Genomic DNA, 12,684 nt, shown 5'->3' on the forward strand with positions numbered 1-12,684 from the left:
GTCACTGGGAAATTCTTTTCAGACGCTCTTGCAGGCTTGGCTTACTTTGCACAATCCAGAATGTGCACTAACATGCAGTCACATAAACCAACACAATGTTACAGCCAGAGTTGGGTAGTAATTAGTTACATTTACTCATTGAAATTTACTTTAGTAAATAAAAAAAAAAACTCTAGGTTTAGTGTTAATGCACCTTAGTTTTTTACTTTTTCTGAAGTAACACGCTCTTGAAGTAACAGTACTCTTAATTGAGTAAAATGTATTGCTCCTATACCTACTATGAGTATCTCACTAAATGAAGAACAAGCTTGTTTTAACCAAAAGAAATTACCACACACCTTGAGGTCAAGTGAAACCTGTTGTTTGCATACAAGCTTCATTGTTTCAATGCTATTTTCTATCTGCTGTGCCATGTGAAAATCAAGTGAAGATACAATAAACCGTTCATATTGTCACTGGAAGTACTTTACCCCGTTTAAACATGTACAATATCCACTGTAAGTATGTATGTTTAATAAGTTAAAAAAAATCTGACTTTGAAAAGTATTGGTTCTGCCTGAATTTGTTATTTTGTGAACGTGTTACTCATTTTTTTACTATTTATCTTATATCTGACCTTAAAATATCTCACTATTTACATAAATGTATTTTTTTTCATCTATCTGATAACATCATTAATTATTTAATCAAATGTTATAATAAAGTAGTCAGTGCTTGAATGCTCTTTTTAACAAATACTTTTCTACTCTTTCTTTAGTAACTTCTTGGAGAGCCACTTTTTACTTTTGCTTAAATACAAATATAATACGGTAGTGAAGCTCATACTTGAGTAATTTTTGAGGTTCTCCATCCAGCTCTGGTGTAAGGAGAATGAGGGTTTGTCAAATTTTGACTCCTTAAAATTCCACTTAAAAAAATTAGTCTCTTCTCCAGTGTTGATCCACTAGAGGTCAGTCTCGCCCATTTAATGTAAAATGGAGAAACTGCTATCTTGCTAACAGACGGTATAAAAACGGATTTGCCCCCTTACATATTTCTTTTGGTTTTGCTTTTGTGTAGCATTTGAATATTTAAGATAATCAAATGAATTGATTACCCCAGCTAACCTGGGTAAATTTTAAAAAGTGTTTTTGAATTATAAGTTTATGTATTAAGGGAAATGGTAAATGGACTGAACTTATATAGCGCTTTTCCAGTCATGCTGACCACCCAAAGCGCTGTACACTATAGCCACATTCACCCAATCGCTCTCACTAACACACACACATTTATACACCGAGATGCAGCTCGGTAGGTAACTTGGGGTTTAGTGCCTTGCCCAAGGGGGCATCGACATGTGGCAAGGGGAAGCTGGAATCGAACCCACAACCTTCTGGTTGCCAGACAACTACTCAACCCATCAAGGCGACTGTGGGCGCCCACAGTCGCCCACTCCCCAGGGAGGGAAACCCATCCAAACAAGCATGGGCTTATTTAGAAATTGACCCCTTAACGTCACACCTGGGATAGGGGGAGATCTTCAAGTGCACCATTGCTGCACTTTTACATATCTGAACCTATCCAATTTCAAAGTTTTTATGGTTGCCTCAAGCGGACCAAGCCTTCAAGGAGCTCAAGAACAATTTCACTTCGGCCCTGATCCTCAGCATTCCAGATCCTCAACTTTATCAATAATTTATCATGGCTGCCTTCGGTTCTAGAGTGGAGGCATTCCTATTGTAGCGCTCATCACAGGATAAAAACCTTGACTCCCCTTGCTTTTATTTCACACAAAAAAATCATGAATTATGATGTAGGGGATCATTAGTTGTTGGCTATTAAGGTGGCATTTGGGGAATGGCATCACTAGTTCAAACGGGCAGAACAGCCAGTCATTTGATGTCCAGTCAGTGGATGTACACTAAGAGTCAGTAAAGAGATTTACTGCTGACTGTAAGACGTGGGAGCCGAGGTTGTCCAGTGGGAGGTATATGGACCTGAAGAAAGATAAAATAATAATAATAATAATAATAATAGTACTTTTTTATTTGTAATACACTTTACTTTTGACATCAAACCACAATGTGCTACAGTGGCTAACAAATAAAAACAACAACATAAAAATTAAAAAGTGATATTCTGGATTCCACCCTTATTTAAGACATTAAGTTTGTGAGTTTCACAGCTGTCTATCTGGTTTTGTTTTCTTTTACAACTGCCTGTTTTAGTTTGTTCTGTCATTTCAGACAACTTCACTTTCTGATATCCCCACCTGTAATGTAAAGTTTAAATTATGCTTAAATGTCATGTAAACTAAATTTCAGCCTGTCTCCTTAAAATAACTCTAAAATTTCCATTTAAAACCACTTTCCATCTTTCAAAGGGCTCTGACTCATCTGCAGCATCCTGTTATTTGTGAACTTCAGTTCAGCCTTCAATGCCTGCTTCCAGACATGCTGGCACTGAAGCTCCACAACCTGGGACTATATGCAGTTCTCTGCTCTTGGATCATTGACTTCCTCACCAACAGGTCCAAAGTGGTGAGGATAGGGAAACTCACATCTGCCCCACTGATCCTCAACACTGGCACACTGCAGGGTTGTGTCCTCTGCCCTGCCCTCATCACCCTCTTCACACAGGGCTTCTTTGCTATCCACCCCACAAACAAGGTTGTGATGTTTGCAGACGACACCACTGTGTTGGGTCTCATATCTAACAATGATGACACTCACTACATAGAAGAGGTCAACAGTCTGACACAGTGGTGCTCCAGGAATAATCTCATCCTGAACACCAGCAAGACCAAGGAGGTCATAGTTGACTACAGTAGGTCCTGGAAGACTGAACATGCTCCTCTCTGCATACATGGAGAGTTGGTGGGGTGAGTGGACAGCATAAAGATACTGGGCATTGACATCGTGTCTGACTTCTCCTGGACTGTGAACACCTCCCACCTGGTGAAGAAGACCCAACAAAGGTTCTTATTTCTCAGGAAATTGAAATGGACTGGACTTATTGCTCAGCTGCTCATAAACTTTTGGGCAACAATTGAAAGCATCCTGTGTCTCAGCCTGACTGTGTGGTATGGGAGCTTCACGGCACTGGAAAGGAAGGATTTAGCATGGGTGGTGAGGTCAGCACAAGGGATTATGGGATGCCATCTGCAAGATCTAGACATGATTTATGGTACAAGTGTCCAGAAAGGGTCAAATGTATAGGCACAGACTCCTCCTACCAGAACATTGCATTGTTTGTCCAACTTACATCAAATAAATGATTCAGGAATGTTCAATTAAAAACTACTAGACCTAAAAACAGCTTCTTTCCCAAAGCTGTGAGTGCTATCACCCCTACTGAGAATCAAATAAACCACCAGCCCAGTCCATTGTCTGTTACATGTGTCCAAACATACTATTGGTCCCACAGGTTCTTGAACTGATTGAGAACTATTTACACTGTCTCTCACATGCCAATGTCTATTGGACAGTTTTAGTTTGTCAGGGAGCATTTGGTTGGACATTCGTGCAAATTGCACAGTTCTTTAACTTGAAGACTATATTTTTTGATAATGATTATTTGCACACTTGTTGTCTGGCACATTCATGCAATTACATAGTATTTCACATCACTGTGTAAACTGACCACTTCCTGTCTTTTTGACTTGAACATCAATTAAAGAAGAAATAAGTAAGACATTTTACAGTAAAAATAACCAAAATCATTCTCTTTTGTCGTGGATGGTAGTAACATTCCCTATATGCAATTGGTCCTTTTAATCAACAATGTCTTGGTAAAGTTTTTCTCCTTTCAAACCTAGAGGTACGTTGCAGAACTACTTCGGTTCAGAGCGCAGCATTTGGTACTTTATGTTAGCAAAAGGCGGGAGCCTTCAAACATGGATGCCAGTAAGACCACGTTCACAATGCAAGTCTTGATAACCAGTTCCAATTTTCTGCTGAAATCAGATTGTTTCGGGGGACTATTCATACTACTGTTAAATGTGACTGCCGTCATACTGCTGTCTGAACGGTTCAAGACCAGTAAGTACAGATAACAGAAGGATACGTCACACAACAGCGTGCTGTTTACGGACGTACTGATGAATGTAACTGTTTCTAGAAGTGGTCAATAAAGTTTTGCTATAATTTGGTCATTCCTTGTCATTGTCCTCTTATGCGCCTGTTCTGAGGCGCATCTGAGAGCAAGTGATTTTGGGGTGGTCTTTTTAAATGCAAATGAGGCACGTCACACTCCACCCCCCTCCTGGTTGCAGAGCATTCCGCTCCAGCCCATTCAGCCATTTTTGTAGTTTGATAGCAGAGATACAGTTATATAGTGGCAAAGAAAACTTTTATTGTGTGGGTTAATATACACAACAACCAACTATTTTGACTTGTAACTTTGGCCTCCTTAAGCTTGGACAACAAAATCAAACCAAGAAATAAAAATGGCATATTCGCAAAATTGGTTAGCCAAAAGTCCATGACCTTATTTTGCTGTTCCACAGCAAATACCGAGACGTAATTGCTGAAAAAAAAGTAATAGGGAATAGAGAAAACTGAACTGCTTGAAAAATATGACCCAAAAATATTATAAATATATCTATGCAACACCCAGAAGACAACACTCAACTTTACTGCATTCCTAGAGACGGCCAAATGCACAACAAAATGCATTTAAGGGCTAAAAAAGCGGATTTTGCGTTATATGTCTCCTTTAATTTCTTATTCTGCTCGCACACACTCATATACACACTGCATTAATAACCTCAAAAATATACCATATAAACAGTTTAGAACTAATGACGATGAAAACAGATTTGAAAAAGGTTAAAAAATGTAAAAGACTATGACGACACTACAAAATGACTTGTCAATTATTACAATTCCGTAGTGGCTTTTGAATTCAGATTCTAGAGATACTGGCTATTATCATTTTAGAAGGAATCGGACAAGAGTAGACAGAATTCAGGTCATTGATGTCATTTGTGTAAAAACTGTTCCTGTGCATGGCAGTGCATGCCCTTAGAGACCTGTCGTAGTAAGGTGAAAGGTAAAAGGCTAAAAGGGGTGTGTAGTTTATTCTCAATGTTGCAGATCCCATTGTGACCTTGGGACTGGTAAATGTTACCAGAGGAGGAAGTAGATGACCAATGGCATCCTGAGCAGTTTTAACCACCCTCTAGAGCAGGGGTCACCAGCAAGGTGCCCGCAGGCACCAGGTAGCCCCCAAGGACCATATGTGGTCCCCTCAAGCCTGTTCAAAAAATAGCCCTACCCTCAAGTGAGCTGCATCTAAAATGCTAGTTTGTTCAGTTGTTCTCCCTTTTGAATCATAAAAGTATTTACATAGATTTAAAATGACAAAAGCATTAAAACATGTTTATATCACGTTAAGTTAAGGGGAACTCAGACTCTTCTAGTTCAAAGGTCAGTACAGGTAGCCCTTCGAATGACACAGTACTAATGAAGCAGCTCTCACTTTCAAAAGGTTGGTGATCCCTGCTCTAGAGAGTTGCCTGTCAGCTGCTGAACAGTTCCCAAACAGTTATGCAGAATGTTAATGCACTTTCTACCGCTACGCAGTAGATGGACTCCAGCAGTTTGACAGACAGCTGGACCTACTTTGGTGTTCTAAAGTTTCTGATGCACTTTCCAATAGCATTATATGAGTTTACATACAATTTAGGGTCTTCACTGATGTTAATCTTGGAGATCTCAAAACTAGACACTCTCTCTACCCCCTCTCCTTCTATATCTAGTGGTCTGAGCTCCTCTCTGTGGTGCCAGTAATAATTTCATCTAGGCAGCCTTTGCCACACCCTAATTTTGTCCGTGTCCGATTGTCTTCCTTTGTTTGTTTGTCTAGTCACCTCACCCTGTACAGTTTCCTTCTGCCAGTTCATCTTCATCCCTTGTTCTAAGCGTCCCAGCTTTAATCTTAATTCTGACTTTCGGTGATTTTGACCCAGCTTCTATTTTGGATCCGCATCTGTTCTGGAAACCTCTGCCTGGGGGATGGGATTTTTATTGCACTGGATTAGGACTGTATTTCAAGATTACTGATTTTGTGCCACAGTGTTGGGTTTTGCATTTGGGTCCTTTATTCCTGTACCTCACGAGAAGTATTGTTAAAGATTCTGAAAGCTCAAGTAATTTGAGCATTAAAAAGTGTAAATATGCAAACTCTTTCCAAGTTCATTTAAAGGGCTTTCACCCACCTGTGGGTTTAGTTACATAAAGCTATGAGAGACAAATAGATTGGAAAAGATTACCCTCAAAGAGAAATGGACTTCCCTAATAATAGCCTCCACTTAGAAAAAAGAGGGTGCCAGACAGTGGGTGGTGCAGTTAAATAGAGGGGTACAGAACGACTGGGCTCATCTCTGATCTGTCCACCCTACCTATATCACGGGTACTTCTCTTTTCTCCTATCTTGGAAACTGGTAAGTTCTCTGGGGTCAACACAATCTTTCAGATGTATTGTTTGTCTGATTGCATACATTGGATGGTTTACAAAAACGTATATCTAGAGAGCTGGTATCTAAGCAACAGATTGATGTAATGCTGTTTCTGTAGTTCATGATGTGATCTTCAGATATCTTTGTATCTTTGAGTCTAATTTCTGTCTTGATGCTGTGTTTTTTTTTTTATAAACAATACACATAAAGTACCAAGCTCCATTTAAGTAGATAATTTGAAAGTAATTTACAACTGGATCAGAATGAACTGAAGGATTCTCTCTTTATGTGTAAAGTTTTGTTTTGTTTTGCATTGACAAGATGACTGCACTCCAGAGGCTTGTGAGCATCCATGAATTACTAATAGCGAGTCCCTGATCCAGGCTGGGCAGCACAGCCCACCTCCACAGTTGTCTGGTCTATTTGGGGAGACAGTCCAGTCCACTCCAAATTCCTCTGATACAGATAATCCTGAGGAGAAAGATGGGGATGAAGGAGATAGGAGGAGGATCAGCGAGGGTTTTCACCCTGGAATTTTCCAAATCCAATAGAGCAGCTTGTAGCTCTGGTAAACCAATAAGTCTTATGCGGTGCCATTCATAACTCGGACTTAATAACGAAAAGGATGATGGAACGTTAATATGGGGGTAGACAGAGATAGTGGGTGAGGGTTGTAAATCATTGTTGGATAAAAGACGGAAGCCTATAATACTGATGTGGTTAGAGGAAATATCAGCTGTTAAAGAATGTTACAGAAAAACTGACAAATGATATACATTTGTAAAACTGTTGAAACTTTAGTCTGGTTTTATGTTTTTCTGAGTTTACCCCAAAAAACTGAAATGTATCATTTCTGAGAATTACTCTGACAATATACAGCACTGATTTATGAAGTGAGGGGGAGAAAGTCAGGAGAAATATTGTCTTAGAGCATTTGCGTGGAGACCTATCAACCTGCCACTCTACTCAGGAATAAAAGCGCTCAGTGATGAGCTCATCATGCCTTTGATTCAACACACTGGCAAATTCAGTTCAATTAAATTTTATTCATATAGCGACAATTCACAACACATGTCATCTCAAGGCACTTTTCAAAGTCACATGCCATCAAATCACCCAGACAGATTGGTCAAAAATGTCCTATCTAATGAAACCCAGCGAATTGCATCGAGTCTTGACAAGCATCATTCACTCCTCCTGAAACAGCATGGAGCCACAGGGAGAGTCGTCTGCATTGTTGATGGCTTCGCAGCAATTCTGAGCATGCATGAAGCACCACTGGAGACGAAAACTCTCCTTTAACAGGAAGACAAACCCCCCAGCAAATCACAATTTATTTAAAAAGCTGGGATTCCAAACACCACAATCCGGGTAGTAACCAGACAGATAAAAGACAATACACCAGTTAAACCAAAAATCAATTGTACTTTTGCAAATACAATAGCTCCTATTTAATTATCATTTTCCTCATCTGGTTTGACAGAAAGAGAATAAATTTTCAATAGGATATAAAAGGTTACTGGAGTAGTAATAAACTTTCAAAACACTCTCTGACAACCACAGCTAATCTATGCTATTTATTGGGAATAATCTTAGTGTTCAACAGCATTAGTGCTAAACTGATACAACCATAAATTCTTTCTTCAACATATAAATGCTATAAACCATAAGTTTTATAACAGCTCCTAACTTTTATTTATTTGATATATCCATTCCCTTACCATTCCCTGTTAGTGTACACAATAAATTAAAAATAATAGTTAATGTAACCACTTAAATTCTAATCAAAATGCTTTAGCAGGATTTGCCACCAAAATAATATAGATAATATTGTTAAAATTAAACAATTGTTAAACATTACAGCCCCAAAGAAAAATGCTGGTTTGACTTTTTTTTTTTAAAGAAGGACAAATGTTCCTCACAGACTGAAATCTAAATGTCAAAAACAGCATTAACCAGCAGGATAGTCCCTGTTAGTCTCTGCTCTGCAATCAAGCATGAAGAGTGTTGACAGATGATAAGGCCCATCAAAAGCTGAGAGACAAACACTGACAACTGCTATGTTTCTAATCTCTTTTGTATCTCATCCAGAGACATCATCAGCAGGATGCCTGAGCATGTGTGAGTGATTAAACTTTGGGTTCTTATTATAGATCATTTACTCAGTCACAAACACAAAATCACAAAGCAAATATTGCTCCTTCAGTCTGGGATTGTTGTTAAATTATGCCCAATCTTTCTTTACAGGCAAGAGGTAAGATCATTTCTTCACTGAGAAATAAGTAAAATGCCTTGGTGGAAATGCGATACAACTACTGATAATGTCCTGCCCATGCAGAGAAAATCCAAGATTTCAGCCTCGAGGAAGCTGATGCTGAAGGTAAGAAACATCATTGCCAAATGTTAGTCTCTGTCTAGGTTATGCGTTGCAGTATTTGACCACAAGAGAGCATTAGAGATGGAGAAATACCATTTACTCCTCTTCTATACCAATTTAGTCCTTACAGGTAATGCTTAGATAAGAGGTGGGGGGAAACCCTTCACACATTGTCGATTTATCACATGGTAACATAGAGACACACAATATAAAAAAAATTATTCACAAAAATACATATAAAGGAGTGACCAGGTAAACTTACATATTTTTAGGGTATCGGTGGGTAAGAATGTCTGGAGAAAGCCCGCTCATACATGTGGAGAATATGCAAATCCATAAACAAAGCCCTAAACTTACAAGCTTCTGCATCACATTAACGCACAGTTTACTGAATGTATATTGCTTCTGTATACATATATATATATATAATATATATATATATATATATATATATATATATATATATATATATATATATATATATATATATATATATATATATATATATATATATATATACATTTTATTCAATTCTATTTTGTTTTATTGTATTTTTATTTCTGTCTGCACCATCAACACCAAGTCAAATTCCTTGTAAGTGCAAACCTACATGCCGATTAAACTTGATTCTGGTTCTGATTCTGATTCTGATTCTGATTCTGAAACCATGATTTCAACCAGAGACCTTCTTGCTGTCGAGACAACGGCATCAAACAAATACCCTTAAAACAAATTATTGACTCTCTTGGCTTCAATCTAAACAAAGATTTTCTAAGGGATATTTGTTTGTACAGAGCCTGATGGTGGCAAAGGCCAAGGAGGAATTGGAGCAGGAGATTTTCGTCAAAGAGGAAGAAAAACAGAAGTACCTTGCAGAGAAAGCCCCCCCTCTGAACACTGGCGGTCTGGGTCTTGCTCAGTTGCAGGTATCAATACTCAGAATCTTACTTTTTCCTCTTGGCTGTAAAAGGCTCCAGACCTCTCATGTGAACATGGGTTTTATTTGACGTTTCTGTCTTTGTATTTGTGTGTAGGATCTTTGTAAAGAGCTCCACGCAAAAATCGACGTGGTCGATGAGGAACGATATGACATTGAGGCCAAAGTGATGCTTAACACGCGTGAGGTGGGCGCACAACGTCTTTCACGCTTGTTTTCGGTCATACAGGAAACGGTTCGAGGGTGCAGCCCAACGAGAACTCCCCTGCAGCTGTCCCAGTACATGTCTCTCAATTCTCTCTCCCTGGATCAGATTAAAGACCTAAACATCAAGGTTCTGGACCTCAGGGGGAAATTCAAGAGGCCTAATCTTCGACGCGTTCGTGTGTCCGCTGACGCCATCCTTCGCTCGCTGCTGGGCTCCAAGCACAAAGTCTCCATGGACCTCCGAGCTAATCTCAAGTCTGTTAAGAAAGAAGACACTGAGAAGGTGAGTTTAGAAAGAAAACACTCCACAAATTAAGAATCAAAACACCCCCCCCCCCCTAAAAAAATATATAAAATAATAGGAAACCTTCCTCAGGGGGCAGGTTTGCAACATTTATGAGGTCAGTGCTCAGTGTGCCACAAAGCACCTGAACAATGTGTTTATGTGGATGCAAAAGGTGTGTTTGAGTAATCCAATAGTTAGCCAGTGCAGGGTGGAGGTGTGTTACAAAACACAAAGATCCAATTGTACACTTTTGTGACTGATTCTGCTCAATGGACGCTATTTGTCAGTGAGTGTGCACATCTCTGGATTAGTCTATTCAGGTGTGTACCTGTGAGTGTCTGTGTGTTTTGCACAGATCCGTAAATGTCCAACAGCATTACATCAGGAAACCAGTTCCGCAAGTGCCGTTAAACACCGTTCTCTTTGGGGATTTCCGTTTTATAGCACAAGACTCAAAGGCTTAGCAAACAATGAGGTTTCCTAAAGCAGCTCTTCTCCACTGCGCCAGCATAGAGACTTGTACTGGGGTCTTTTATGGACATTTTTACTTCATCCATTTGCCTATCTGTCTGCAGAAGAGGCCAGTGGAGGACAGCGACTGGAGGAAGAACGTGGAGGCCATGTCCGGGATGGAGGGAAGGAAGAAGATGTTTGATGCCGCCAAAGGTTCTGCTCAGTGAAGACAGAAAGATGCCCATCTTTTTAGTTGCTGATGCTGATCTGCTGCTGTTTATTGCAACCTATGTGGTTCCTTTTCATACTTCATCTGTGGATATATTCCTACCGTGGTTGTGAGAATGTGCCCACATATGTGAGATATTCCACCCTTTGCTTTGTATGTAAATTAAGGTTTCTGCACGAGGTAGACCTATTTTTTCTCGTTAGTTCAGCTGACTTCTCATTTAAGTTCATGGTAGTGATTCACACTTTTTCTTCAACGGAAACATTAAAATTAACATTTAAAAAATAGAAATAGAATAGCTGTTTTTTTTAATATGCAGCATACTCAGAGAAAGCTAATGATAATGCAAATTAAACTGCATGTTGGTGTTGTTGCTTCATAAATATATCTATGTGCTGTGAGCTTGTGGTTTGTAACACTTTGCTTTAAAGGATTAAAATAATTACAGACATATTTTTTTTCATGTGTGATTTTTCAACATGTATTTTATTCTATTATTGCTCCTAGTTTTTTCATAAATGTCTTGAATTTACCTAAAGGGTATATTTATTACTAAGGTGTGTATATATATATATACAATTACAACAAACATGAGACATATACTAAATAATGTTGTAATTCACTAAGGAGGAAAAAAATCTCCAAACAAAATTGTATTACACTTTTAGCTAAAGCTAGAAAATGTGGTTCCTTAATCAGAGTCACTATAATTGTTGGGCAGATGTGTCCCAATAAGTACCTGAAGTTAAATCAAAAGGTCAAACCAACAAAATATTGATCACTGCACCTTTTCTTTAATTTCTTTACACCTCGCTGTGGCCAGGCGGAAACCTTGTATCTTCAAAAGACATTTTTTTGGGGAAATTAAGGAAGCACCTTTCTTCTGTATGTAGATTTACACCGTCTGGTCAATGTTGCATGCTCTTTTTTATTCTTTGCGCTGGAATGTGTCAATACAACCTCAGAGAGCCATGAAAGGTCATCAATAGATTTAATTTTCACAAGAAAACAAATATGCACCCCCCCCCCAACTAAAAAAATAAGAAAAGATGTACTTCACAACAACAATATTTTCTCAAATTTACTTGTTTTAAAATTTCTTAAACATGATACATGTGACCTTAAAGAAGGGGAAAGCTATGATTGTTTCTATTCTCTACAATATAAAGTACAGTCCCAGTACAGCAGAGAGTCACTGTATCAACTGGAACATTTCTGCTGATATGCTTCCTGCACATGTCTGCTGCTAAGATGGCTGTATCCTCACCACAGCAGCCAAACATGCCTCCTTAACAGCTGTTTGCTTTGCATACCCATAAAAAACAAAACTGTCCTTTCATTCTTTTTTGAACACCTTATCTTGTTGAATGCAAAAAGCATTGCCCTTTGGCATATATATATAAAGCTACAAGAATGTAAGCTTTTATAATAAAGCTATATTAATGTAAGTAATATATTAAACTCTGGGCCAGAAACAGTTTTCAGACCTCACAGGAGCACAAGGGCAAATGCGGAGCTGCAGAAGCTTACTGCTGAATGATGGCATGCAGTTCTGTTTGATAGCATGTTACTTCCACAGATATTTTCTTTAAGCGTGAGACAAGCAGGTTCAAGTTTGCAGGGGAGAAAAAAAATATATATTGTGGACTTTATTACAGACTCAAACTCTTTACTGTCATGAAACATGCAGGGTTGGGTGGGATATTTAAAGTCAGAGGAGGTGGACAGTGTGTGTGTGTGTGTGTGTGTGTGTGTG

The 12,684-nt window shown here is 38.8% G+C and overlaps 1 protein-coding gene across 1 annotated transcript; it reads left to right on the plus strand.

Moving 5' to 3' along the window:
- The first annotated feature begins 6,336 nt into the window (after positions 1–6,336).
- tnni1a (troponin I type 1a (skeletal, slow)) lies at positions 6,337–11,383 on the plus strand. Its single transcript, XM_012856477.3, has 8 exons — positions 6,337–6,424; positions 8,531–8,560; positions 8,687–8,693; positions 8,778–8,819; positions 9,611–9,742; positions 9,851–9,940; positions 10,067–10,243; positions 10,822–11,383. Exons 2-8 carry the CDS (start codon positions 8,547–8,549, stop codon positions 10,924–10,926), a joined length of 567 nt encoding a protein of 188 aa, XP_012711931.1. The 5' UTR covers positions 6,337–6,424; positions 8,531–8,546; the 3' UTR covers positions 10,927–11,383.
- The last annotated feature ends 1,301 nt before the right edge of the window (positions 11,384–12,684 follow it).

This window comes from Fundulus heteroclitus, chromosome 1 (genome assembly GCF_011125445.2).
Source record: "Fundulus heteroclitus isolate FHET01 chromosome 1, MU-UCD_Fhet_4.1, whole genome shotgun sequence".
Classification (NCBI taxonomy): Eukaryota; Metazoa; Chordata; class Actinopteri; order Cyprinodontiformes; family Fundulidae; genus Fundulus; species Fundulus heteroclitus.